The following is a 25,945-nucleotide window of genomic DNA, read 5'->3' as shown; positions in this document are numbered from 1 at the left end:
GATTTACATTACCTTTTCTATCCTGTAATTCAGCAAGAGTACAACACAAATAGATGCAACAAACATATGCATCAGTCTCATACAGGATGACATTATTAAGCGTGCGCTGATTAAACATCCCATGGTAAACCATGAGGCATCCTTTGGACTGAAATCAGTTCAAAGAGCATCCCACTAAAGTGAGGCATCCTATTGCGATGCAATAAGGCATCCCATGATTAAAATCATAAGGCATCCCAATGTATTGAGGCATCCCAGCTCAAATGGCCAAGGCATCCTTTGGACTGAAATCAGTTCAAAGAGCATCCCACTAAAGTGAGGCATCCTATTGCAATGCAATAAGGCATCCCAAGTTGAGACATGAGGCATCCCACCCAAAGGTGAGGGAGTTGTGGAAAGCCACAACTATGTTTGTTTATTTCAGAGGTGGATTGGGAGGAGGGTGGGTACTTTTCAATTCTTTGAGAGAAAGTGATTCTATCACCTTTCTCGAAGTAATTGATAATAATTGTTCCATATCACAAGTAATGTAAATTTTTTGAAAGTGAAAATTCAAAAAATTAGTCAACCAACCACTTTTATTGATTACAACAAACCTCAGTAAAACTCCCTTTTACTACCGAATTTGTTGTAAATCAACAGAAAGATGGTTGGTAAAACGGATAGATACCGCTAAAAACCCATCTGGCGAGATACATTCTTGTCAGATGCGAATCCAGCTCTGAAATAGGCATCTATCGCATTGGAGGACCAATCACCTAGAGCTTGGATTGCTGTGTGAGAGAAACCAGCAAATGCTGCCTCTGACGCTCCTCCAATTCTTAAGGAATGACTAGAAAAAGAACCCGAAATCTTAAGGCTGGTTGCTACAAATCTAAGAATGTCCGAAATTTTAGCCGTGGATAAGGGAAGGTCATCACCAAACAAATACTTTTGAGGGTTACACACTTTCCATAACCTAAGCCAGACGACAGGACATCTCCTGGAGTTCGTTGCCTCAATTTCGATGACTCTTCCTTTCTTGCTTCGTTTAAAATCATTCTTCACTTTTTCCACAACAATTCTGATTCCGTTAATGTTGTTCTTGTTAATTTCTACCACGTTGGAGGTTAAAATACTACCCAACTCAGATCCTCGTAGCATGGACCTGATGCCGATGATCATAAGGGTCGTATAAAAAACATAAGTTCTCCTGTCGACAAAGTTACACCCTTCGAGAATCCACATATCAATGTACATAATACGCCACTCGTTTCGTTCAATCTCGTATGAAACTGGTGCCATGTTGATCATGCAATCAACTAGAGATGAAATATGTTCACCCACCACGTCAATCCATTTGAACTGATTACATCGCTTCTTAATAGCAAACATTGCCAGTTTACAATTTTTTCCGGACCTACATTTAAGAAAAAGACACACCAGAAAATTGTAAACATCCATCTCTGTGGGTGGTATTGCAATATTTCTCTCATCGCACCATCTAACAAATCGATTCCAATAACTGTCATACGTAGTGTTTGTGGACTCACGACCCGCACCGGCCTTTTCAATTAGTCCACCAACTGATGTTAGTTGGTCATCCGAAAGTCGATTAGGGTCGCCTCTAATAGCCAAGAGCTTTTCTTTTGCGGTTCGCATTTCCCTGACCGAGAGGGTCTGAAATCTATTCCAGACATTGGTACTGACCGAACCTTGCCTTCCAGCAGTAGTGGCCACCAGGGTTTTGCCTTCCATACTGGGTGAACGAGTATCATTTGAGATTGGTAAAGTTTGCAATGCTCTAGCACCTTCTGGATAATGCTGAACGGCACGCAGCACCAATTTAGCTCTTCCTTGGGCCAATAGCAACTGAATGCATCTGCGGGCTGTTCTCTCTTGGTCCTCTTCCACACCATGTATTGAGGAACCTTGAAGTTGTAATTGCTGGCGAAACGGTCGAACTGAACTTTCACCTGCAATTGATGTTGAACTCTTTCGAATGCCTCTGGGGTTACTTCCCAATCTCCGAAATCCATCTCTTCTGTGGTTTTCAACCTGCTCAATTGATCGGCGATCGAATTTTGGGACGACGGTAACCATTCCACAGCAACTAATTGAATGTCGTATTGGAATACTATTCTCCAAATACCTTCCACAATCCTTTGAATTAAGGAATTTTTGGAACGACCTTTTCGCAAAGAAAACACTATCACTTGAGAGTCTGAAAAAATTCTCAAACACTTTCCCTGAATAAGGGGAGCGACTTTTTCCATGGCAATAAAAATGGCTTTTGCTTCCAAAACATTGATATGCATATGATCCATGCCATAAGTAGACCAAGAGCCGTGTAAGGTAAAATTCAATAATGGCATTGTAGCACCAAAGCCGGATAAAGAGGCGTCCGAAAAAAGTTCGTGGATCAATGACGGAAACAAAAATAATCGACCGTTCCAATGGTGAATGTTGCAAAGAATCCATTGTAATGCGTTCGATAACTGGTGGTCTTTCACACGGTGTAGCGTATCCCATCCATCCTCTACCATCTTGAAAATTCTTGAATAAATGGGATTGAGAGCAATTAAGGCTGGTTGAAAACAGTGTACATATGACATAACAGAGCCAGCCAACTTGGCAAGGTCTCGGGCGGAAAAGGCCTCCTCTCTGTGCATTTTTGATAGGAGGTTTTTGCATCGAGCAACTATTTTCTCCACACCCTCTTCGGGAATAGAGAGAGTCATGCAATTCAGATCTACCAATGCTCCTAATAATAAAAAGACTAAGGAAGGTTTGAAACAACCTTTTGAAGGTTCTCTTACAAATCCATAAAAATCCAGCCTTAAGCTTAATCGAACAAGCTTGTTGTAGGAATCTAAGTAAGAGATACATAACACAGCCATAAAATCGTCCAAATAATTGGACAATGTATAGCCTTCTATTGTTAACAATCGAACACCTTCGTCTACTATCTGAGTGAAAAAGAATGGGCTTCCATTCCATCCAAATGTCAAAACTGTGAAGCAAAGAAGATGACCCATAAATTCGATCACAATCTTGTCTCGATCTTCTTCTCGCACCTTCACTTGGTGATATCCTGATAATAAATCGAACGTAGCACAAAACTTTTTCCCACCACTGCGAATGTGATCCAAACACTTGCTCAGAGTTTTGTACTTGAACTTTGGGATCTCCAAACAATACTTGTTTAGGGGACGAAGATCCACAATTAATCTGAATTTCTTCTTTCCTTTCTTCGGTACCAATCGATACTTGGCCACCACCTTCGGAGTTCCTTGGAAGAATTCCAATGCACCAATAGATAACATCATACATATCTCTTCCGTTAGAAATTCTCTTTCTTCCTTCGACCAAAGGGATATATCTACTCTTCCATAGTAAGGGATGAAATACTTGCTGACCATAATTGGAACCCCATCTTTCAAAAGACCCACAATCTCTTTTTTGGCACCCATCATTTCCCATTGTCTCCACTTGTTGGAAATCGAATGAATAGCCTTCTTCCTGAAGGCAATTTCTTCCATGTGAGTATCTTGGAAAAAACTGAAGGATTTCGTAGAGAGAACTGTGAGGGCCTCGTTGTTTATTGGCTTTCTCATCATCCCTCATCTTTTTGCGACACGTTTCTTTAGTGTGACCTGGTTTCTTACAATATAGACATACTATATTGCTAACATCTTTCTCTGGAGTAGGGATTTTCAATTGTTGTTTCAACACCTTTGCATCTTTGTCGCTCTTACCCACTGCTTTCAGCGCCCAAGAGAACAGGTCCGCTTTTTCTCTCAACAACGGGTTGAGTGTAGAGGAACTAATTATCTCTGCCGCTTGCTGGTGCTTCTGTCTCGCAAGGAGAACAAATGCACGATTCTCGACTGAGTCAATAGCCCGTTGCAACTCTTCATCTTCATCCTTATTCTTGAGCTGTTTCTTCAACAGAATCTTGTAAATAGCTCCAAGAGAACTAAACTCCTCCACTTCTTCCTTCCTGACTGAGTTACGGTCAAAAACAGTAGACACCCGTTCGTTGGCAAGAGATTCGGCCATACAATCTATTTGAAATAGATTCAAATCAATACTCTTCCCACTCTTGAGTAGCTCGAGAACCCTATTTCGTTGACCATTAGCTAGGGCCGCTGGTAGCTGGTCATCACAGACATCCCTTTGTGAAAACGCGCCTTGTTGAGTCAAATCAACCATGATTTGGTTGATGTCTCGTTCGGCCGATGACTTTGCTTTCTTAACCTCATCACGCATAAAGTCTAACTCTTCTTCTAATTCTCTAATCCTTTTTGACAGCACTTCACTTGAGACCTCTTCTTCCTCTACTTCCTCTTCTACCTCTTCCTCTTCTGTCCGTTCCGGAACTACTCTCAAATCCTTGATTCTTCTGAGTAATTCTTTCTTACTTGTAATTTCGTTGGACTGGTCAGAGGGGTAGCAAGATATTAAATCATTAACAACATCATTCTTCTTCCCTGCTGGGAAAGCCTTCTTGAGTTTGCTGTAGATACTTTTCAATTCTTTGAGAGAAAGTGATTCTATCACCTTTCTCGAAGTAATTGATAATAATTGTTCCATATCACAAGTAATGTAAATTTTTTGAAAGTGAAAATTCAAAAAATTAGTCAACCAACCACTTTTATTGATTACAACAAACCTCAGTAAAACTCCCTTTTACTACCGAATTAATTCGAAATAGTTCAAAAGTTCATAAATATTCTCAGGCTCTTGATGTGCAAGAACATGTCAATATATACTTACAACAAGGAATACACAAATGCACTTGCCCAAGTCTTTCCTGTAGTGTAATTACATTTTACAATCTTTTGAAATGTTCTATTTCCTAGACAATAAACATTCCATTTAGCCTTGCATTCTGTCACATAAGTATCTTGACCAGACTGACATCCTCTCTTTGGAGGAAAATAATTACAAGTATAATGTACATTCTCCACTAATTGCCAACAATATTTACAGAAATATTGTTTTTGAAATGAAGTGTCTCCAACACATGTCGTTTGCATCGTACTAATGACCGTGCAATTGGTAGTATATACATTGCCAAGAGTACAATTCGTTGGCATTGTACAATTTAAATAGGACGGATTTAAATTGTTACAAAATTCCTTTTATAATTTTATGATGGTTGATCCCGATCATCATCATTGGTACGTGAGGCGGAAGGATTTTCGTTACTTACTTTCAATCCCTCTCCTCCAAGTACCCTCTCAAATTGAAAATTATAAATAATAAACATGATCACGAGAAACATTATGATCACCCGAGAGCTACCAGCATTTATCGTCCTATGCCTTGTCATCATTTTTTATTTGAATTTATTTTCCAAATGATGATTGATGCCAATGTTTCAGAATGAAATGATTTTCCTTCTTTCAACATGGAGAATATTCGACATCTTCACGGATGATATTGGGAGCAAGTCCAACACGAACAAAAAATGAAACTTTCACTCAACATGGGCGCACTTGCTGCTGCCAAGCAATCCGAAGACAAGATCTCACCACAGCAACAACAACCAACGTCTGATGATGAGAGTGTGAATAGCTACACCAGTGATCAAGAGTCTGAAAGAGAAAGTAGTAATCGGATGGATACAAGTGTGGACGAGGCTCCAAAAATCCAACAACCTACTCCACTTCAGAAACTTCCTAGTTTTTCTCTCAATCTCAAAGGAATTGGTAATAATGCAATTACTGATTCCAACCCTTTAGCTAGTATTGTACCAAAAGCAAATGAAATTGAGGAAGAGGACGAATATAGTGATGATGATTTGAAAGAGACTTCCGGAGCTAGAGATCAGTCAGTAAAACCTTCGTCATCATCATCTCTTCCTAAATTTAATTTACAAATGCCATCGTTACCTGTATCAGAGAATACCTCATCAGCAAGAAATTCTTCGGCAAGAAACCCAGCATCATCATTTTCACAGAGTGAATCAATCCTACCTGTAGATTTAATAGTTCCGAATTTATGTACAGTCAATTTAAGCAGTTCTCAAAATATTGAAAGTGTTCTCACACAAATTGAGAGCGATCTAAACTCAATTAAGCGCGAAGATTTAGAATTATTTATTTTAAAACCTGTGGTATCTATTGAAGATATCAAAGATGCTAATTCTCTCGTTTGCAAGACCAAACAAATGACCTGTAAGTTGATCAATTTGAATACTCACCATTTATTTACAAATTTCCGTAATTGTCAGTCAATGTGGCAACGCTTTCCTCTTTGTCTAAGCAAAACCAGGAGCTCAGAGTGAAACATGATAAAACCAGTACTGCTCTTCTCAATCTTTCAAAAGAAAACGAAGAAATGAGAGCACGAATTGAGGAACTTGAAAAACAAAAAGAAGATGCCAGAAAACTTGTTGAACAGCTGCAAAATCAGTTAACAACATTAACACAAAACATGTAAATTTACATTAAATTATTATTTCTGAACTTTATATAAGCATTGGAAAGGATAATAAAACTCGTTGGACTCGTCTTTCCTCTTGATAAGGACAATGTTTTGTGAGTGCCCTGGAATTGATGGAAGCTGCTGGCTCGACTCAAGCGTAATAAATCCAATACCGTACTTCTTTCCTCGCAAGAGAGAATAGTTTGCAGAGGTCACAAATCCAATGCATTTTGCTTCGATCATTGACTTGGGAATGGCATGCATTTTTGCTTCAAGCTCCTTGTTGTCCTTGCTAGGTTTTGCAAGTTTTGTTAAGGCTATAATTTGTTGTTGATTGGTAGGTACAAAAATCATGTCATAAGGTTCCAAACTTCCTCCCCAAATTCCAAAAAGCTGTACAGGTCTATACGAAGATAAAGGGCAACTCAGCTGTTGAATAAAGTCCTCCAAGTGTTCGTTCTGGGCTACAACGTCTCTTTGAAATGCTTGGCTTGAAGGATAGTCGTTTGGAAATACTCGCTTGCCTTGCTCTAGGAGAAGCCTGTCTCTGTCAAATATTGGAAGTGCCATGGTGTTTTTTTGTTCACTGAGCTTGAACCATACATGAGCAGAGACATCAACAGTGGGTAATATGATATCAAATCCTCCTCCCATAGAACTTCCATTGTTGAGTGATGATGGTTTTTGAATGAGAAGAATTGGGTACGACCTTGGTCCTTCTGCGCTTTGTAGTGGATTGAACTTTTTGCTTGTTCTCTTATTTCTTTTTAGATATGGAAATTGATATCTGGCTTTACATTCTTTTTGATTCCAAATTAATGCAATATCATTCATACGATCTGGCACATATACCATGGACTTCTTTTGCAAGCTATTGAGAGATTTAGCATTGTCCTTACTGGATGATTGCGAAGATGTATATGATAACGATGGTGCAATAGCAGTTGCAATTAGCTGTGATTCTTTCTTAAAATCCTCAAAAGTAGTGTTAAACGAAGAAGTATAAATTGGATGTTTAGCCATGAAACTAAGGACCATATCTACTGGCAAAGAAGTAGCCATTTGAATATCTGTTTTCATTCTCTCCCATTCTTTTGAAATTGTTTTAACATGACTTTCTGATTTAGTGGCTTTCAATTCATTGATGGTATCTTCAATGTGTATCCTGACTACGTTTGATATGACTTTCATTGTTAATGGGCCTCTAACTTCAAACCTAGATAAATCGTTTCTGTGATAAATATCTCCGTTTAAATCTTTTACCAGTTGTTCTAAATGTCGATAGCCTTCTGGAAGCGATGAAGGGTGTATCCAAATCATAATTGATTCCTCTGAAGCGCCATTGAATGTCACAGTTTTTGGCCGTACTAAAAATTCCACAGTGGAAATTGTAAAATTGTGCTTATCTTTCCACTCAAAAGATCCTTCTCTCTTTCCAACGAGATAATCATTATGGAACAATAACGATGAATCGATGTGAATATTCATCATAGATTTTAGCAATTTTTCCACATTTCCAGCTGTGTTAAAATCAACTTGTAAGCACACCATATAACTCCTCTCATGAATTGTGCAATGTCGTCGAATATATCTATATCCATTTCTAAATATTTTATCTGTAATATGCTTCACAGGAAGTCTCATTCCCCATTTATCCTCCATTTTCATTCGCTTGGCATGAAATATATGTGTAGATAATCGAAAAGCTTTAGTATTGGCTTCTCCATTTAAAGCAGGTAACTGTTTCACATTCACTACAAAATCTTTTCTTTGTTGTTTTCGTTTCATATCTTTCCTTCTCTTTCTTTGTCGAACCCGTTTTGGAAGATTCATTTCTCTAATTGCAGCATTTCGTAAATGTCTCGGAAGAAGATGAGGAACCTTTGACATGGCTCTCCTTCTTAAATGTCTTGGTAATCTCTGGAATACTCTAGCATTGGATGATGATGTTGATATTTCTCGTTGTAAAGTAAAAAGTTCTTCTTTCCGAGCCTAAATCATTCGGAATAAATTAAATATTAAATTATTGTACACAATTAGATGATCACCTACACTCAAAAAGAGCGATGGATTGATACTGTGCACAGCCTCCAAAGCCTTGAAAGTGGTTGCATTGTTCGCCATTTTTTTCGAGTTTTGTAAAAATCACTTTTGAAAGAAGGGTGAGAGTGATCAACGAGTTTATTTTGTCCTGGACCCACTTCTCGAGAAGTTCCTTCTTATCCACAATATGATTACACCACTAAACGTTCATTGGATGCTGAGGTAAAATTTGAAGATGAAGAGTTCGGGCTCTGAGGTTGTTGTGAAAGACTGGTAAAATGGGAATGTAATGGTATTTGAGTATGATGCATCATCATTCCAGTATTGGGGTCTGACATCAATGAATGAGCATATCGTTCCAACTGAACTACTTCTTCTAAAGGAGCTGAAGGACGAATGTCATGAACATTCTCCAAAAAAACCTCTGAATGAATGGGAGGAGGTAAAATCAATGAAGGAACATTGGGATGAAACAAGGTCGAAGAACTTTTCAGATTTTTGCCTTTCCGTTTTTTCCTTAATAAACAAACCGAAATGATAGAAAAGACCAAGCAAAAGCCTGCCAAAAGAAATGAACCAACAAGACCAAGGATCGTTCCAATAATGGTTGGAAGTGAAATGTCCGTTTCTGTTTTCATGGTACCATTGGAGGTAGTTATCGAAAAAGCTGGAGGAGTGGATGGCAAGGGTGGTGGTGGTAGTGCAATTGTTGAAGAGTTTTCTTGAGAATTTGATGCTATTGGAATGGAAGAATTGTTCAATTTCCAACTCAAACGATAACGTAACGGACATCCTTCAGTAAAACCATTTACACATTGTAACCAAATGTATAATCGATCAATGGACTTGGGAATGTTACGATAGGGTTGTTGTTGTTGAGGAGGTAATGATGGTGGTATGAATGGTGGAGAAGGAGTGGAGCCGCTCGAAAAGGGCCATAAGGTCCATGTGGCATTGGAATTCTCATGGACAGAGATTATTCGAGGAATGAATTCATTCGAATTCATAATTTCTCTTCCCAAAGAAACAAATACAGCCACATTTCGAGGGGGTAGAGGGGGAGAAGCATTACCTTGTGAAAGTGTTCTCATGGAGAGTTCCAAATTCCGAGAGTGATCATTCAGCGATTCAGAAGCAACCACGTCCACAACAATTTTCTCAATTCCAAGAGGTGGTAATTGAATGGAATTGGAATCGGTCAACCAGTCCGAAGATTGGTTGTTGCTGAATAATACCGTGTAAGGATAATAAATTTCCTCAATGTTCACATCCACGATGGAGATACGAGCACGATTATTTTTCAAATCCAATGAATCCTCCAATGTTGGAATTTCATCAAAAGTATTGTTGTCGTTACCTCCTTTGCTGCTGCTTGTGTGTGAGCATGGATTGCTTAATACGAAAAAGTATTTTTCATTACTTGTTTTCTGATTTTGCATGAGTAAGTAATGAGTTTGATCGAAATTCTTGAACGGTCCTGACGTGATGGCTGTATAGAATCGAGAGGTTGTAGCATCTTGAGTCAATTCCACAATTTTATCGCTTCTCAAAATTCCCATGGTGACGTTCGGTCCTTCTTTCACTTGAAAATGAAGATGAAAATGGCCATACGAGTACTCGGTGGGGTGACGCCAATGAGAACATTCATGAATGGCATAACTGCACAAAACTTGTGTGAGAAATAATTGTGAAAGAAGAATATCACCACTTGCCACACAGAGTAGTTGGAGTAAAGCCATCGTGGAACTGAATCGGCCTGTTTTATGTGAGTTGAACCAACTGGTTGTATGACTCTTGTTCATTTTGTTCATTGTGATAAAGTAAGTGGACGTGTTCTCGTGGAGGTAAATCTTTTTGTCATCATAATGTGTTGTCATCCAACACAATAGGTTAGGAGGATTTTTTCTTAATTCATGCAATTTGTCAATTTTGGGATGTGAATTGATTTGAAAAGATACCTATCGAGTAAGTTGATCTCAGGTCAGTATCCATGTTGCAAGGAGTTAAAAAATAATAATGATTCAATGAGTTTACTTCTTCTTAGCACCTCCAGCAACGTTGAACTTGAAGAAAATAATGTCACCATCCTCTACTTCATAGACTTTACCCTTTTCCTTGAGCTTTCCGGCATTCTTGCACTCAACTTCGCTTCCAAGTTCTTTAAAGTCCTCGAATTTCATAACTTCACAGCAAATGAAGCCTTTTTCGAAATCAGAGTGAATTTTACCAGCAGCTTGTGGAGCTTTTGTTCCTCGCTTAATTGTCCAAGCTTTCACTTCATCCTCTCCAGCAGTAAAGTAGTAAATCAGGTCAAGAGTCTTGTATCCACACTTGATAATTTCTGGAAGCTTGGAAGTCACTCCCTTCTTAATGAGCTCTTGTCTTTTCTCTTCATCAGTTTCTTGCCATTTCTTTTCGAAGGCAGCGCTGTATGGAATGACTGGCTCTGGTTCTCCCTTTGAATTAACGTACTCTCTGATTTTGATAATGTATTCATTCTTTTCTGGGTCAACTACGTCTTTTGGAGTCATATTGACGAGGTAAATCATTGGCTTGCTTGTCAACAATTGATGAGGATTCAAAATTTCAATTTCTTTTCCAGTCCAATCTCCGAATCTAACTTCTCTTCCTTCTTTCAACATTGCAAGAGCCTTGTCAATGGCGTCTAATTCATCCTTCTTTTCTTTCTTTTGCTTAGCAAGCTTTTCAGTTGGACCTCTAATATTTTCCAAGTAAGCAATATCTTTTTTGATCAATTCATTTTCAATAATCTTAATGTCTCTCACTGGATCAATACTTCCTTCAACGTGAGTAATATTCTTGGAATCAAAAGTTCTAACCATATGGAAGATGGCATCAACGGCACGGATGTGAGACAAGAAAGCGTTACCCAATCCCTCGCCTGTTACATTGAACATTGCAGACGGCAAGGATTAATACGGAAATGCAATAAAAAGTTGTTATTGTTATCCATAGTGAGTGATCCATTTCCATGTAAGTGCATCAATAATAATTACAGAAAATTGGGAATAATAAATATCGAAGTGAAGGGTCATCACAGAATAATCACCGAAATCGATTTTCAGATTATTACAAATACGTTAATATCAAATCACAAGGTAAACAATGTAAAACAAACCTTCGGAAGCGTTTTTGACCAAACCAGCAATATCAGTAACGTTCAAGACAGCTGGTACGTTATTGGCTGGCTTCCAGTGATTCACCAACCAGTCAAATCTATCATCAGGCACAGCAACACGGGAAGTACTTGGATCGATGGTACAGAAAGGGAAGTTTTCAGCAGGTACTTGAGAGTTGGTCAAAATGTTGAAGAAGGTTGACTTTCCAACGTTAGGAAGACCGACAATACCGATTTGCAAGTTGCTACCCACACGACCAAAGGCAATGGTTTTGCTTTCTTTCGAGCTACTCATTTTTTTCTTCGCAAAGACTTTCAAAATTGAATCATTCAAGAGGAGAATGAAATTGGTGCACATACCGAGTAGTGTATGAAGGAGAAAAAGGATAATGGTCTTGTTTTTATTTAATACCCTTTATTACGTGGAATCCCACATTCAAATTGCAATTGACAATCATCATCAACAACACTCGTGAAGAAGATGAAATAAAAATTCAAAAAAAATGAACGCCAACACAGAATCCTATCGTTTGTGGAGAATTAGACGGACCGTGTTGCAAATGTTGGAAGATCGTGGGTACATGGTCATGCCTGATGAGAAGAATGCCGATATTTCAGAATTTGAATCAAAATTCTGTAATGCTCCAGTAAATGTTGGGCAATCGGGACAAGCTCGCGGTTATTCTTCGGTATCCAGAGAAAAATTAACTATTGTTACATCAATGACTGATGATCCTTCCGAAATGATTTTTGTTTTCTTCCCTCCAGAAAAAGCGATAGGTATGAAGCAAATCAAGGATATCCACTCAAAAATGAAAGAAAACAACGTAAAGAGAGCTATCCTTGTGTTGAGACCTGCTGACTCATTCCAACACAAAGATCTAAGTTCACAAGCTAAAAAAGCTATTGAAGCTATTCAATCAATCGGATATATTTTGGAAACCTTCAAAGAAAACGAACTTTTGGTAAATATTACGGAACATGTGCTCGTTCCAAAGCACGTTCCACTCAACAGCTCTCAAAAAGATGACTTGCTGGCAAGATACAAACTGAAAGAGACTCAATTACCTAGAATTAAGATTACAGATCCAATTGCCAGGTACTATGGTCTTCAAAGAGGACAAATTGTGAAGATTATTCGTGCCTCAGAAACTGCAGGAAGATATGTTACCTATCGTTATGTTGTTTAAGCTATTTCAATGACATGTATTCATTCCATTATTATTATTACACGAAACATGACGATCAAAACTTCTCACTCCTCTTTCTAGTTATAAGAGATAGTAATCTGCTTGTAATCAACCTAAATTAATTATTTTACCAACCAATACAACCCCTTAAAACTTTTAGATCCTTTGTTTGGATTCTTATCTCCATCTCAACAAGAATAAAATGCAAATGCCGTCAAAGGGAAGGCTCATTTCATCATCGTCATCCCTCAGCAAACCACCATCTTCCATAGACCCCATTCATCATCAACCACAAAACGAAAACGGCAGCACGAGCATGGAATTCATGACCAACATACAATCACATTCAATGAATAGAAACGCAAATAACAACTTGCAAAGTCTTTCCGAACAACAATATTCAATTCTGCCCGAAAAATACAATTATTCATCTTCAGCCATACCGTTCCGAGAGAGTAAGGCTGTTATTACATCCACAAGCATTCAACCTCACCAACATTCAACATCTTCAGATATAATTTCCTCTCGACTCGTTCATCAACGAAATGTAAATAACAATAACCCATCTCATAATTTACGACACCGAAATCAACCACCACCAAATGGAAATTTTAATAATTTATTCAGATCCGAAACAACAACACCTTTTTCTTCCATTCAAAATATTCAAAATGTAAATAGTTACAGCTCATATACGGATGTTGCAAATTCATCGGTAAAAGAGAACAACATCGAAGCCTCAATTCAAAGTAAAATTAAGGCTCTTTCTAAAGCTTCAGAAAAGCAAAACGGTTCCAAAATTTGTTCAAATTCATTCACAAAAGATGGACCAAGATCCTCTCCAAGAAGGCATACTCTACATGTGGACGATCCAAAGCGACTACGTCCTTCAACATGCAAGACATCAAGTGATGACAAAACTCAACCATACCCCATCCCTGTTCTGTCTCCAACAACTATTGAGGTAGTTCAGAGGCTTTCAGACAAATATGTAGCAACCTCAAAACGGAATAATAATCGAAAAGTGTCCACTGCATTTGTGGCAAAGTTTGTGGAAATTGAGAGAAAGAAGAGACAAATGAAGGATATGAATCAGCATAAAGAAATGCAATTGGAGATGAGTAAAAATGCAAAGGAAGAAAAAGAAAACGCTGTTGTAAAGAAACTATCGAGAGAGCTTGAGGAACGCCTTGAGTCCATTTCGCAAAAACTGTCTTTTTTGGAAAAGCAATCACACCGAGACAAGGAGCTCATTCAATTTTACAGAAATCGAGAACGTCATTTCACGGGAGGAAAGCCTTCAAAAGCATTAACAAGTTCCTTACTATCATCCAGTAATAGCTCCATGAACAATATCCATCTAGCAGTGAATAATTTATTCGAGCAGCCCGTAGTTGACCCTTTTGATCTCACCAAAATGAGTCCTCCTAAAGGAGTCAGCTTTCAAAGCATTGTTTACTATTGGAAAGTGTTTTGTAAAATAACTTATGTTTGCAGGTTCGTTTTAGCTCGAGAACATTAAATGCGACTTATTCCACATAATCGTCATCATCTTCATCATCGTCGCTATCTTTTTTGCTTAACTTTTTGTTTGATTTAGATTTCTTAGATTTTGAACGAGAGCTGCTTTCAGACTTTGAGCCAGATCCCATGGAGGGTTGTTCGCGCTCTCTAATTTGCTCTTTTAATTTTTCTGCCATTTCAGTTATTGCTTTCAAAGAGGCTTCTTCTTTAAGAATAGGAGCATGTTGTTCTATTTGAGCCGACACAGAAGGTCTAAATGAAGATGTTTCCACTACACTGGTGGTTGTAGCACCAGACTTCCTCTCACTTGTTATATTGTCATCGTCGCTATCAGACTCGTGTTTCAGTGATGCTTCTGTTGCTGTCTTAATTTTCTTGATTGTATTTTTCACATTCTCTGTGTTAGTTTTGAGAATTTGTTCAAATTGTTCATTTGGATCGTAGAATAATAGCTCTTCATATTGCTCGGAAACAAATGGTTTTCTTTTTTTGATTGCATTGTCTGATGGAAGTTTTAAATCATATTGTAATCGTATGGGATCAAGACCGCTGGAGGAATGAAAATGGATGTCAATAAAAAGAGGGAATTGTCCCCAACCTTCTTGTTCAGTTTCAAATGGAGGTTTTGTAATAGTAACTACAGGCGGATTAAACGTTTCATGAAGATGAAACACAACTTTTGAAATATAATTTAAATCATCATCCAATACAAGACCTCTCACATAGCAGACCCATTTACACCATAAACGCTCAGTATCTTTCTTTTTAAGACCTATTGCATAGTTTCCTAAAATTATAGGTTTAGTAATAAGTATTGGATGCTTTCTTTTTGATCCCGATGTTTGATCCGATGAAGACTTTCGTTTTTGAGAATTTTTCTTCTTTGTGGGTGTTTTCTTCTTTGAGGGCATTTTTTTTAATTGTAGTTTGCATTAAAACAATAACACTTTCTGAGGAAGAGAGCACATTTAGAACTCATAGAGCACATTTCTGGCGTTCCCAACTACCACTTCGCTGGTGTAACATTCCTTTATTTGGTTCATTCGGGCTACGTCTCAGTGTTTTTGTTACATTAGCTTTTTGTTGTTCGCCCAGCAAAAGCTGCTTTGTCTTTGTTGAAGGACAAAGGCTTCTGCTGGAGCTATAATGAATAATAAAACGACTTGAGGTATGTTGTTGTGATTAGAAAAATACGGTGTAATTGTGGTCGGAAGAAATAAATAGGTGAACAATTTTAAACGTGTTCCAATTTTTGGACGAACTTTTTTTGTGATGAAAAATGCTTGACATTTTATTGCATGTCTTGAGACGAAGCCACCACCTGGCTCAGCTGGGAATACGAAACGAGGTTTTTTGTTTTCTTTGCAAATACGTAAAAAGGAGGTGACAACAACTGATAATTTCCAACAATCACAGCAATTTGTTTTTGATAAAGCTTGGTGCTGGTTGTTGATGAAAATTGTCCAATTAATTTAAATTTGAATGGATCCGTCTGATTTGGTGCCACAAATATTTTAAATGAGTTAATTGGTTCAGAATGTCGAGATGCATTTTCATTGTTCTCATTGAAATTGCGAACCTCTACGGTTGCATTGCTCAAAGAAATATGATTAGTCTTAATTTCAAATTCTACGGGCTTTTTAAGCAAAAATGCCGCAATATGATTTTGAGCATGAATTAATGAGTCGTGTGTTTGAATAATGGTAAAACTGATGTCGTCGGTTAATGTAAGTCGTTCTGTTAAGTTTGGCAAAACTTCACTTGTTTCAATATGGAAAACAGGAAGTGAAATGTTGTAGTAATTGGAAATGCTTGTCTCCATGAAATCGGTGGCAAATCCGGCCCTATAGTCATGTCTTGACTGATGGTATGATTGACGGATGGAGTTGACACGATGTTGTAAACATCGCAATTGTAAGTCTTTCGCACAAATTAAATCTTGATCTGTAAAACTATAAGAAATGGATGTCACGCTTTCTCTAGCTTGCTTTCTTTCATTATTAAAGTCAACAAATTGTTTTTCAGTCATTCTCATCAAAATTTGTTGGTTAATTTGACTAGGGGCATCACAATATTTCCTCTTTCTATCGTTATTGTATGAAAGATATACACATTCTTTTTTCACTAATTTGATTTTCATGTTTGAGTAACTTCTATGATAGTCCAATACTGTGGTTCTTTTTGAATAATCACGTGACTCTCCGAAAAATCCTTCAAGAGAACGTGTTCCCAATAAAGACAAATCAAAAACTGCATCTTGTGGAATAATTCTGATCAATTTCTGAATTGTTTTGATGTTATGGATAATGATGTTTTTTGTGAGGGTTCCGGATAATGTAAAATTATTATTCTTATTGGAAATAATGACGTCTTGGAAAACGGTATCCCACTCATTCAAATAGTCCAAATTTTCCTTAAGAACTTGCAACACTTCGTGCAAATTGTGTGAAGATGTTCCATCATGATTTTTGTCATCGTAAACATGAAATAAATCATGTATCGCTTTTAAGTACTTATAGAATCCTAAATATCGATAGTTGGTTCTCTCGTTCAATAATCGTAATTTTTCAAGTAACTGTAAATTGCATACATCACGTAATACATCCTCAGATTGATCATCATATTTGATAAACGAGCTCCGTTTAACTATTTTACACCACTCTAAAGGTTGTTGTCTATATATTTCATCGAGTGTGTTCAATTCAAATCGTTGTAAAATAGAACAAGAAATTTTGGTGACAGCTATGTCTTGATTGCTAAAATTTGCCACACACACTTTACCAATGTTAGTATGAAGGGTTTCACTCAACAACGTAACACTTAATTCGTTGTCATTGCTGCTATGATAGAAAGAAATGCCTCCAGAGTTAAAATTCCGTGGTTCTTTTTCTTTCCATTCAAATGAAATTGTGTCTTTGTCATTCACTATGAAGGAAAGTGGTATGTTGGTCGCTTGTGTTCTTTGAATAACAATTTTCATCAAATGGCAACCGTTTCCGTTGTCGTTGGAAGAAATACAAGCAGAGGAATGGCGTGCAATTTGAAGGTTTGGAGCACCTACTTTAGTGGCAACCGGATATAATTTTGGTCTCCCATTAATTGCATTCCTCATGTTTTTGCAATGGTGACTGTAGCAAAAATGATGTAGTTCATTTGGGCTCGATGTGAAATATTTGTAATTAGCAGACCCTGCATCTGACACAGTACAGACGATGTTTCGAGTATATGTGTCACGAAATTCAGAAATCGTGTCTCTAATGGTTTGTTCAGTTTCAGTAGTGCATACTTTGAAGTTTCCAGGAATTCGAACTTCACCGTTAATACTGCAATATAAAGTTTGAACAATTTTTTCAGCTAAAAAACCCTTGGGTGGAAAATTCGGACTCTGAGCTAGTGCAGTACAATCACTAATCTTCAATGGACCTTCATTGGCACCGTATACAAGCCCAAGCTTGGTATTGATTCCTAAATGCGGTGTTACATCTACTGCATCAATTTGAACAAGACCAAAATTTTGATTTTCAATAACCTTCATTTTTTCTACTAGCTTATCAAAGTCATCTTTGTCTAGTTTAGTATTCCCTTCTCCATATGATGCGGTGTGAAAATGATGGTCGAGTGTGGATGAACAAGGTAGGACTAAGTTACATCTTTCAGAAGAGGGTTCAAATTCTTGTCCTCGTTTCAACCCTCTCGCCAATGCTTCATACGCATTGTATCCCATGATAACCAATAAATCTTGAGCAAAACAAAGAACAGATGGGCTCCATCTATGGCCTCTACTGTCTTTGCAAATTAATTGTGAAAAAGCATCACGAAGATATGTGAAAAAGAAAGTTCGAGGTACTAATTTGCGACTACCTAACACCTGAAAAAACAATTTTTTCAATTCTTGAATATCCTCATCAAATATATCACATTCCGAATAATAACTATCATCATCGTTATTTTGTGATTTAAAATCAGCATGGTCTACAAAATTATGAGAGATGGTGTCGGACTTGGTATTTACAATTGATGAGTGTGTTGGAATAAATTTGTTGTTAATTAGTTGTTGCAGCATGTAATACGGTGCTGTTTGTTCTTTTGTTGAATATGACAACGTGATGTAGTCTTCAGCAAAACCATGATCCAGGATTTTATGTAATTCAATAACGCCGACATTTTTTTCTGGTTCGAGTAATTTCATGATGGTTGAACTAGAATAACGTTGTGACGTTGTTGAGGTTTGAGGTGGGTCTTCGCAAGCTGTACTTGTTTTGGAGTGTTTACGTTTTTGACGAATTCGCATCAGCTCGTCATGACACTCTTTCAATTTCAAATAGCCTTGAAAATGTAGTTTGTTGATCCATTCTGATGTTAACTCTTGATTTTGTCTTTGATTTTGAAATTTTGGGTCAGAGTAAATGTTATAGATAGCACTATCCTCGTCCGGGTCAATGCAATCAGTAACATATTGTGCAATCTTTGTTGAATTGTCAACCTGGAATTTGCAACAGTATAGAACAAATGGGACTCGTTTGTTGTGTGTGATGAGGTATGAGAAATATAGTTCGAGATGGCGATGGATGGTATTAAAATCCTTGCGATGAAATCCACATTGATCAATAATATCTTCTATTAAATGTTCGACATTAATATATTGATGGACTGCGAATAGCATTGTTTTGATGGCAACATGATATTCCGGTCTCAACAGACCGACAAAGGCGTTTCGTTCATGTTTTAACATTTTTATTGAAAAAACCTCCAGCAAACACCAGAACAAAACTTCGACAGCCTGCTCGACCTTTTTTAAAATGGTTAGGATTCTAAAAAATAAAGTGCTTTCCAAATGCTATTGTAACACTATTTCTGGGAGTTGGGAACGCCAGGCACATTTACTGAAATAAATAATTTACAACTGTTTCCATCCAGTCACCTTCTTTCCTTGTTGACCCATTTCCTTCAGCAATGTAAAGTGGCCAACAACTGCATCCCAGAATGATGGGTAAGCATTGTATCTAATACCATACTTCTTTGCAACTCTTTCAACAATTGGTTGAATCTTTGGATAATGAACATGGCAAATAGTTGGGAACAAGTGATGTTCAGTTTGATGGCACAAACCACCACTAATGTGATTCCACAACCAGGATCTAGGAGCAAAGTTGCTTGAGCCAGTGACTTGGGTTTCAGCCCAATCAGCATGAACCATACCATCCTTTTCAACATGGTAAGTATCAGCAATAGGAGTAACGTGATTAACTTGGAAATTCAAAACCAAAATGAATGAAGCAACCATGTAAGCAATGGTCCACAAAAGAAGGACACGTTGGAAAGTATGACCAGAGAAGAAAACAGGAATGATCAATGAGTAAGTAATCCAACACATCTTAGAGCTAACAAATAAAAGATATTCGTTCTTTGGAGCTGGTTGGAATTTTACACCTCCCCAAGCACCCAAAACCATGGCGAAAAAGTCACGGAATGCCAACTCAAAAAGCAAGGTACAATAGAGGAATGGTAAGTAAATGTGTTGATACTTGTACCACCAGTGTTGCTTTTGACCAGCCTTAATCTTTCTAAAGTGTGGCTCATTGGTATGAATATCTGGATCACGTTCCTCAACATTGGTATGAACATGGTGACCAACAGAGTGAATCATCTTCCAAGTGTAGGAAGATCCTCCTAAAACATCAAAACATAATCCGACTATTCTGTTAATTGTTGGATTATCGCTGTAACCTCCGTGGTTGGCATCATGCATCATACCCATACCAATATTGGCGTTAGCCCAACCCCAAACAATAGCAACAAAGAATGAAACAATAATCGAGTCAAAATAATAGAAGGTTGCCAAGTACAAGACAAACCAAATGGAGAGTGAAAGGATTGTCTTGACGTACATTTCTGGTACATCACGTGGTGTTAAATTATTATCTTTAAAGTATTTCTCAACTTCACTTCGGACTTCTTCATAAAACTTGGTTTGCTTCTCTGGAGCATATATATGTTTGGTTTGTTGCTTTTTAATCATTTCCTCCGTTACTACTTTTTCTTGTTCAACCTCACCAATGTAATACTTATCAAGCAAGGCTTGATTGGTAATAGTCTTGGTTGGGTGATGGCTGAGGAAGAGTTCAGTGGATTGTCTTCCTGCTGCCAACAAGATCATATCACCTCCTGGATGATATGGAACGAACTTGGTAACGTCATAGACCTTTCCGTGAATGACTAACCAAGCACTACCTTCGTGATTGTGTTTTTCAATCTCGTCCCAGGTGAAGGTCTTGCCCTTCTTGGTTGCAATGTCGGATGAACTCATAACTGTGTGTTTGCAACACACCATAGTCCAGTTCAGTGATGATGAACAATTAATTGTAAAGGGATACCAAGTAGGCCATGATCGTAGAATGTACGGATGATAGAAATTGTGGATTTACGAAAAGCAACATTTCGTGATGATATGAGAAGAAGTGAAGATGACAACAATTAGTTCAACATTGATGAATAGACAGCATATTACAGGTATCAACATTCATCATCAAGCATTTCAAGGTTACCAAGCATACAGTTCGTTCAACGGACAATAAAATTGTTAAACATTCAAGCTTGGACGGAAAGCGAAAAATTGTCAATACCTACGGAGAAAGAGTTGGTGCTGTTTTTTGGGTTCGAAATTATGATGAAGACGAGGGCAACGAATATTTTTCACTGTCCAATTGGCTCAAGGAGAATATTCTTCCAGTCGTCTTCTCCCGCCATGAAATTTATTGTGTTCGGAAACCTACTCGCTTCACGAGGCCGAATGACCAAATTAATGCATAATGAAGACGAGATCTTACTAAGCGACGTCTTTATTATACATTAGAAGATTAGTGCTTTGCAGTTTGAAGGTGAAATAGAGGTGTGTTTTTATGGATCGATTCAGGAGAAAATGGCTGCCGACTTGGAAGGTGGTGTCTCATTCCAACTTAATTCCCTCTGGACACACACAGCCAAACTACAGTCACCTTGTACCAAATGATGCATCGACTTGCACAGCTGTATACCTATCTATTGATTCAAAATTTGGCTTTCCATCGCATCGGCTTGCACAATCTGAACAACTAAAAATGCTTTCATCAACCAAACCGCAGACCTCATCATCACTCTCGGACAGTGACGAGCATTTAAAAGTTTATTTGAACGTTTATGATTTACAAAAGAGCACTAATGTGATTCAGCATTCTCTAGGATTGGGCTCTTATCACAGTGGAGTTGTGATCAGAAATACCGAATACACTTTTTCTGCTGACTCGGGAGTATTCAGCCACAAACCAAAAGACATTCCGGCCACATTTTTAGAATCAATTTATATGGGTAAAACAGAAGTGGAATCTGTGGCAGAATTGAATGAAATCATCAATGAGTTGAAGAAAGAATTTAAACCTTCTGAATACAATCCGTTAAAGAAAAATTGTAATCATTTTTCTAACGCGCTATGTCAAAGATTATTGGACGGAAAAACAATTCCTGGTTGGGTCAACAGATCGGCTGGTATTGGTTCATTCTTCTCTCGATTCTTGCCCAAATCTACTGAGAAAAATTTAATTGAAAGCTCGGAAGCCAAGCAAATTATGGACTCAGTCAAAATGGAAAAATATGAAAATGAAAACATTTATACAAGCCTCAATAACATTGTAAATATGAGCGCTATTGAATGTTTGAATCAAAGGAAACCTAATATTGTACAAAATATGTTTGAAATGAGTGACAAGAAATACTTAGAGAGCGATGCTGACGAACAACTAATTATTAGAATTCCTTTCAAGACTCCTGTAAATATAACAGCCATCATTTTAAAGGCAACCAATAAGCTCAAATGTCCAAGAGAAATATTACTGTTTACCAAGACTGGTATGATCGTAGATTTCGACAATGCTGAAAGTGTTGAACCGACCCAGGTCATCGAAATTGATCCTGACGCTGCAGTTAATGGAGTTGCCATTCCTCTTAAAATTGTGAAATTTAAGAATGTCAATATGTTGCAGCTATTTGTGAGTAACAATTATGGGGACAACACTACCATTATTAATCATTTGAATATTATTGGAAAACCAGTGGCTACAGTGGATTTGAACAAGTTGCAACAAAATGCACCTGGATGCTCTTCTTGTTCTGGAGGTGGTTGCTGTAATTAATGTTGTTATCAATTAATGAAATCAACTCTTATTATGACAACAGATGGTTTTGGTGGAGAATTAAATTCTTGTTGAAATCAAAAAAATGGGAAATAGCGTGCCAACCAATATTCCTAGCGAAAATATCGTTGGGTATCAAGTCATTTCTGTTGCTCCTCATTCTCCTGCCGAAAAGGCTGGTTTATGTCCGTATTTCGATTTCATTCTCTCGATGGATGATATTGATCTTTCCATAGAAGATCGGCAATTTTTTCTCACCTACGTACGTAATTGATCGGGTGATGTTGGCCATTCATTCGTTTATTCTTGGAACTTACGGTTTTATTACCAACCACTCCGATGAACATGATGTATTAGATTTCGAGAAGTTTAAATCAACCTTTGAAAATGACCGTGTTTAGTTTAAAAACTATGAAGCAACGTCTTGTAACAGTCATTCCAAGACAAGATTGGAATATTACAAATTTTAATGATGGTGAAGCAAACAACAACAATGAAATATCAGCACATTCTACATCAGAATCCAAAAAGGATGGCTCTGACTCATCACAAAACACTGCTACTAGTAATATTACCAATAAGAGCATGTGCTTAGGTTGCTCGATCAGATATGAATCTGTGAAGAATGCACTTAATTGTGTGTGGCATGTCATCGGAGTGCAACCAAACTCACCAGCAGATAGAGCTTCTATTCACGGAGATGGAACTGACTACATTGTTGGCTTCGATAACCGATTATTTTCTGAACCTAATGAGCTCACTGAGCTTTTGAGCTATTATCAAGGATCAATGTCTTCTTCATCAATTTATTTATCACTTTATGTTTATAATTGGAGGTTGGATTCATTTAGGCATGTTGTTGTAAATATGAGTGAAAAGGGTCATTTGGGAATTGAGTTAGGAACGGGGTATCTTCATATTATTCCACCACCGTTATCAACTAGCACAGTAACATCGTTTCAACATTTATCACTAGTATCGAATCAGAATAATGGATTGCATTTGCATTCATCAACATTACCTCTCTCAACAATTGAAAAGGTACATTCATTTTCTAATGAACCTGCAGTTGAATCCAACTTTTCTCTACGGGAAGAAGAAGACTATGTGGTTGTGCAACATCATCATCCAGCTGATTCTTCAGAACAAGCAACATCCAAACCATCATCACCAATGCAATCAACAAGCACAGATAAAACAAACAACCCCAGTAACAGTATGGACATCACCACTGTTCATGCAACGACATCAGACATGACAACAACACCGCAAAGCTCAAGCCCACAGGGTGCTGTGTTCTATCAACCCTCACCCACCACTCCCTCTCTTACAGAACGCTCTACCACAATTTCATTTTCTCTTCCTTCTTCCAGCATAACAAGCGCTTCCACGACTCATCAAGCTCAACAACTTTACTCAATTCCTTCAGAAGAAAAGAATTCTACGACGAGGAAAGTCGAAACTTTGAACATTAACATTGCTTCTTACAACCCTTTTGCTCCTGTTGATGGTAACGAAGAATTATCACTGGGAGACATTATTGGAGAGCACGAATAGTAAACGCTTGTTAATGAACAAGGTGACACCACTTTGCATAAAATCGTTATCCTTCTTCTCATGGAAAATTTGAAAGGATGCTTCATTTTGTAAAGAGGTGCGAACAAAGCCTTCGTGCACCACACTCAACCAAACTTTGCTCAAAAAAATATCACCCACTTCTGCTGCACTTCCTGTGTTGTGCCACTTTATTCTTGCATCCGAAGAAGAACAGCCTCCTTCTTTCCCAGTTCTCTCTCTTTGAAACATCATTCTGAGAGAATTATCAATTAGTGCATTAGTTTTGAATAGACTCGTCATCATCCACTCCAAAATTCCGTGTTCTTCATTAACAACATCAAATATCGTCATCATGAGTCAACAAAGTGAATTACCTTCCTCCGTTACTGAAACTACTGTTGGACAAACAACAGAAAAGAAGCAACTCTCTAGAGAAGAGCTCAAAGAAGCAATTTCTAAACAAGTAGAGTACTACTTCTCTCGACAAAACCTCTCCACCGACCATTTCTTGGTATCTCAAATGAACCATGACCTTTTTGTTCCAGTCTCTGTCATTGCAAACTTTAAAATGATTAAAACACTCACTGATGACTATGATTTAATTTGTGAGTCCGTAAAGAACTCGAGTCAAGTCGTTGTGGATGAGCTAAATAAGAAACTCAAACCAAACATTGTTTTGAAGAGAAACACCGTTATCATACGAGACATTCCTCAAACAGTACCACAAGAACAAATCCTTAAACTATTCTCATCAGATAATCAACCACTTACCATTCACAGCGATATTGGAAACACTTGGTTTACATCATTCGAGACTGAAGAAAAAACACTTGAAGCTATTGAGCATTTAAAGACCCAAAATTGGGAAGGAAAACCAATACAGGCTAGAATCAAAACTGAAAGTTTACTAAAAACTGTGGGTACAGCTCCGGTTCAACAAGGAGCATCATCGCATCAAGCACAGAATCAACAAAACAACTACAATAGAGGAGGAAACAGAAAGTTCAATAATAGACCAAATCAACAGAACAGTACTGGACCGAACGTTCCACAAACAAAGCCTGGTACTCAAGGAAACACCAGACCACAAACCAACAATTCTCCACCACAACAACAAAATAATCAAACATCAAACAACAGAAATAGTAGTAGAGGAGGAAATCAACCTAACCGAGGAAGAAGCAATAGTGGAAGTAATAGACCACCTCTCAATGGAAATACTAAGCAACCAAGAGGACCACGTAAGGATGCATTGAATTTGAACAGCGTTAAGAACTTCCCTCCTCTTCCAAAGTTGAACGAATCGACAGAACAAGTTGGATATGGAAGCCAAAAATTCTTACGTTACAGCAAGCAAACTGTGTTGAGAGTATTTATGGAACAACAAGAAAAAGGTGAACATGGTACAAAACCTGAAATCTTGATCGGAAATGAATGTATAGCAATTTTGAATGAACCTAAGAAGGATTTGGAGTTACACAAACCTCAAATGGATAAGAGCCAACTTGCCAATGAAATTATCCCTCCTGAAAGTGAATCAAAAGATTCTACAACTTCCACCACATCATCCCTTAAACCAACCAATTTGATGATTCCAAGATCTTCATTTGCTGAAGCAGCCATAACAGCAAAAGATATCAAGACACCAGACACGCCTAGCACTTCTCATTTCTTTGCCAAGACCCGAAAAAGAAGAGGAAGCAATGCAACTGGACATAACCATAACAATGTCACATCAAAGCCTCATCACACAAAGCCAACGCAAAAACCTTCTGAAAGCAACAAGCAAGCACCAACCAAGACTCAGGAATCAACCACAGCTCCAACTACCACTACCAGTGCTGCAGCAACTACTAGCGAGCAACCATCGTGGGTTTCTGTTGTGAGTTCAACTAAAAAGTAGAGCTTACGAA

General features: G+C 37.8%; 13 protein-coding genes across 13 annotated transcripts; 6 read left to right on the top strand and 7 right to left on the bottom strand.

Moving 5' to 3' along the window:
- Nucleotides 1–672: 672 nt before the first annotated feature.
- On the bottom strand, nucleotides 673–5,320 carry C9374_010711 (uncharacterized protein; the record flags this gene model as incomplete). Its single annotated transcript, XM_044686286.1, has 5 exons — nucleotides 673–1,803; nucleotides 1,911–3,562; nucleotides 3,648–4,546; nucleotides 4,759–5,123; nucleotides 5,198–5,320. 5 exons carry the CDS (start codon nucleotides 5,318–5,320, stop codon nucleotides 673–675), a joined length of 4,170 nt encoding a protein of 1,389 aa, XP_044543601.1.
- Nucleotides 5,321–5,455: 135 nt separating this feature from the next.
- Nucleotides 5,456–6,429, top strand: C9374_010710 (uncharacterized protein; the record flags this gene model as incomplete). Its single annotated transcript, XM_044686285.1, has 2 exons — nucleotides 5,456–6,164; nucleotides 6,221–6,429. 2 exons carry the CDS (start codon nucleotides 5,456–5,458, stop codon nucleotides 6,427–6,429), a joined length of 918 nt encoding a protein of 305 aa, XP_044543600.1.
- Nucleotides 6,430–6,444: 15 nt separating this feature from the next.
- On the bottom strand, nucleotides 6,445–8,538 carry C9374_010709 (uncharacterized protein; the record flags this gene model as incomplete). Its single annotated transcript, XM_044686283.1, has 2 exons — nucleotides 6,445–8,406; nucleotides 8,467–8,538. The coding sequence occupies 2 exons, from the start codon at nucleotides 8,536–8,538 to the stop codon at nucleotides 6,445–6,447; spliced, it is 2,034 nt and encodes a 677-aa protein (XP_044543599.1).
- Nucleotides 8,539–8,648: 110 nt separating this feature from the next.
- C9374_010708 (uncharacterized protein) lies at nucleotides 8,649–10,259 on the bottom strand (the record flags this gene model as incomplete). Its single annotated transcript, XM_044686282.1, has 1 exon — nucleotides 8,649–10,259. One exon carries the CDS (start codon nucleotides 10,257–10,259, stop codon nucleotides 8,649–8,651), a length of 1,611 nt encoding a protein of 536 aa, XP_044543598.1.
- A 228-nt stretch (nucleotides 10,260–10,487) lies between these two features.
- C9374_010707 (uncharacterized protein) lies at nucleotides 10,488–11,891 on the bottom strand (the record flags this gene model as incomplete). The annotated part of the gene is made up of 2 exons (XM_044686281.1): nucleotides 10,488–11,359; nucleotides 11,597–11,891. 2 exons carry the CDS (start codon nucleotides 11,889–11,891, stop codon nucleotides 10,488–10,490), a joined length of 1,167 nt encoding a protein of 388 aa, XP_044543597.1.
- A 208-nt stretch (nucleotides 11,892–12,099) lies between these two features.
- On the top strand, nucleotides 12,100–12,786 carry C9374_010706 (uncharacterized protein; the record flags this gene model as incomplete). The annotated part of the gene is made up of 1 exon (XM_044686280.1): nucleotides 12,100–12,786. One exon carries the CDS (start codon nucleotides 12,100–12,102, stop codon nucleotides 12,784–12,786), a length of 687 nt encoding a protein of 228 aa, XP_044543596.1.
- A 202-nt stretch (nucleotides 12,787–12,988) lies between these two features.
- Nucleotides 12,989–14,308, top strand: C9374_010705 (uncharacterized protein; the record flags this gene model as incomplete). The annotated part of the gene is made up of 1 exon (XM_044686279.1): nucleotides 12,989–14,308. The coding sequence occupies one exon, from the start codon at nucleotides 12,989–12,991 to the stop codon at nucleotides 14,306–14,308; it is 1,320 nt and encodes a 439-aa protein (XP_044543595.1).
- A 7-nt stretch (nucleotides 14,309–14,315) lies between these two features.
- Nucleotides 14,316–15,221, bottom strand: C9374_010704 (uncharacterized protein; the record flags this gene model as incomplete). Its single annotated transcript, XM_044686278.1, has 1 exon — nucleotides 14,316–15,221. The coding sequence occupies one exon, from the start codon at nucleotides 15,219–15,221 to the stop codon at nucleotides 14,316–14,318; it is 906 nt and encodes a 301-aa protein (XP_044543594.1).
- Nucleotides 15,222–15,601: 380 nt separating this feature from the next.
- On the bottom strand, nucleotides 15,602–19,042 carry C9374_010703 (uncharacterized protein; the record flags this gene model as incomplete). The annotated part of the gene is made up of 1 exon (XM_044686277.1): nucleotides 15,602–19,042. One exon carries the CDS (start codon nucleotides 19,040–19,042, stop codon nucleotides 15,602–15,604), a length of 3,441 nt encoding a protein of 1,146 aa, XP_044543593.1.
- Nucleotides 19,043–19,207: 165 nt separating this feature from the next.
- On the bottom strand, nucleotides 19,208–21,324 carry C9374_010702 (uncharacterized protein; the record flags this gene model as incomplete). Its single annotated transcript, XM_044686276.1, has 3 exons — nucleotides 19,208–20,619; nucleotides 20,938–21,006; nucleotides 21,306–21,324. The coding sequence occupies 3 exons, from the start codon at nucleotides 21,322–21,324 to the stop codon at nucleotides 19,208–19,210; spliced, it is 1,500 nt and encodes a 499-aa protein (XP_044543592.1).
- Nucleotides 21,325–21,407: 83 nt separating this feature from the next.
- Nucleotides 21,408–22,475, top strand: C9374_010701 (uncharacterized protein; the record flags this gene model as incomplete). The annotated part of the gene is made up of 1 exon (XM_044686275.1): nucleotides 21,408–22,475. The coding sequence occupies one exon, from the start codon at nucleotides 21,408–21,410 to the stop codon at nucleotides 22,473–22,475; it is 1,068 nt and encodes a 355-aa protein (XP_044543591.1).
- An 85-nt stretch (nucleotides 22,476–22,560) lies between these two features.
- Nucleotides 22,561–24,032, top strand: C9374_010700 (uncharacterized protein; the record flags this gene model as incomplete). Its single annotated transcript, XM_044686274.1, has 2 exons — nucleotides 22,561–22,737; nucleotides 22,833–24,032. The coding sequence occupies 2 exons, from the start codon at nucleotides 22,561–22,563 to the stop codon at nucleotides 24,030–24,032; spliced, it is 1,377 nt and encodes a 458-aa protein (XP_044543590.1).
- Nucleotides 24,033–24,384: 352 nt separating this feature from the next.
- Nucleotides 24,385–25,935, top strand: C9374_010699 (uncharacterized protein; the record flags this gene model as incomplete). The annotated part of the gene is made up of 1 exon (XM_044686271.1): nucleotides 24,385–25,935. One exon carries the CDS (start codon nucleotides 24,385–24,387, stop codon nucleotides 25,933–25,935), a length of 1,551 nt encoding a protein of 516 aa, XP_044543589.1.
- Nucleotides 25,936–25,945: the final 10 nt, after the last annotated feature.

This window comes from Naegleria lovaniensis, assembly GCF_003324165.1.
Source record: "Naegleria lovaniensis strain ATCC 30569 chromosome Unknown tig045, whole genome shotgun sequence".
Lineage (NCBI taxonomy): Eukaryota > Heterolobosea > Eutetramitea > Acrasida > Naegleriidae > Naegleria > Naegleria lovaniensis.
Note: the sequence above shows the minus strand (reverse complement) of the source record. Positions and strands in the feature narration are given on the sequence as shown.